At 35.0% G+C, this 1,416-nt stretch overlaps 1 protein-coding gene across 1 annotated transcript; it reads left to right on the top strand.

The window, feature by feature from the left end:
* The first annotated feature begins 505 nt into the window (after positions 1 to 505).
* On the top strand, positions 506 to 952 carry LOC115225756. The gene has a single exon (XM_029796703.1). The coding sequence runs from the start codon at positions 506 to 508 to the stop codon at positions 950 to 952; it is 447 nt and encodes a 148-aa protein (XP_029652563.1).
* The last annotated feature ends 464 nt before the right edge of the window (positions 953 to 1,416 follow it).

Genomic DNA, 1,416 nt, shown 5'->3' with positions numbered 1-1,416 from the left:
AGCCAGGATGATCCCAGGATTGAAAATCTGCCCTTCACCTGTTTCTTGATTATCCAGCATTAGGATCTGATTTAAAATCATTTGGGTTGTTACTTCTAGCAGGTAAAGTGACTGTGAGAGGTTTCAATACCTTAGTACTACTGAGATAGGTGAACAAGAGTTACCTCCCTTACCTTAAAGTTTTACTAAGGAATTTAGTGGCTCTTTTATCTTTCGGAGTCATCAGACTGCAGTCATGCTGGGGCACCACCTTCAAGAATTTTAATCAAACAAATTGGCATCAGTTCTTTCTTTTTTATGCCTGGTACTTTTTTTATTGGCCTCTTTTACTAAACCCCTAAGTTACTTGAACATAAACACACCAACACCAGTTATCAAGCAGTGGTGGGAGACAAACACACACAATGCCACAATATATATATATCTCTTCTATAATAATAACTACTGAGTTTCTTAACTCTTTGGATTCTCCTGGAATGCCTTCTCACTAAGTGACATTGAAGAAATGAGTTCCAATCATGCTTTTGCAAAATGTGAATCCCCCAAAGTTGTGCAATGGAAAAGACTGATTGTTGGGCAAATGCATCCACACCCTTTGGAAGCAACAATACTCACTGCACAAGGAAAAGGAGAAAATATGATTATTCCAAGAACTCCACTGATCCTAGCAGACATGCCCTTTAAATTCAAGAGACTTCAATTTCCAGTAAGAGTTGGTTTTGCAATGTCAATTAACAAAAGTCAAGGACAACCACTGAAAATTGTTGGACTTCACCTCATGCAGCAGTGCTTTTCCCATGGTCAGCTCTATGTTGGTTGTTCCAGAGTTGGAAATGGCAACAATCTCTTCATACTCACACCAAATGGTAAAACCAAGAATATTGTTTATCCTGCTGCTTTACAGCTATCTCCAAATGTCACAGTGATACAAAATTCTCTAAAAGTGATATAAATCTGAGATGGTAAAAGTTCATATGGAGTGCAGCTTTTAAGCTAGTTTGTAATAAACCACATTATTCAATTTAATGCTACACTTAAGCCAAGGTGTTGCAAACATAGAGTGAAATGAGAATGTTGCTATTTCTATAAGGAATCATATACCAGCAAGAAAAATAAAAATTATGAAATTGCATATCTAAATTAGGTGATATCATTGATCTTTTTAAAAGAGTTCTTCATTGCATCTGCTATTAAAACCTGTATAATTATAAATTTTTTATAGGAGACAAGAGGTGGCCAGACTACAACTGGATATTTTCAGTTTTCTCACTGTGGTGTGTTTACTTTATTACAAGTTTATTTAATTTAAAATAATTAACTTCTTGAATAGTATCTGTTGACCAAGATATAAAAGGTAACTGGTTCTCAAACTGGATTGATATGGTGTTTCTAAAATAAATACTACTTGTAATAATT

Source organism: Octopus sinensis, linkage group LG2 (assembly GCF_006345805.1).
Source record: "Octopus sinensis linkage group LG2, ASM634580v1, whole genome shotgun sequence".
Lineage (NCBI taxonomy): Eukaryota > Metazoa > Mollusca > Cephalopoda > Octopoda > Octopodidae > Octopus > Octopus sinensis.
This window is presented reverse-complemented; position numbering and strand designations above follow the sequence as displayed.

Coding starts and splice junctions, on each gene's coding strand:
- LOC115225756 (XM_029796703.1), top strand. CDS start 506: ATGAGTTCCAATCATGCTTTTGCAAAATGTGAATCCCCCAAAGTTGTG.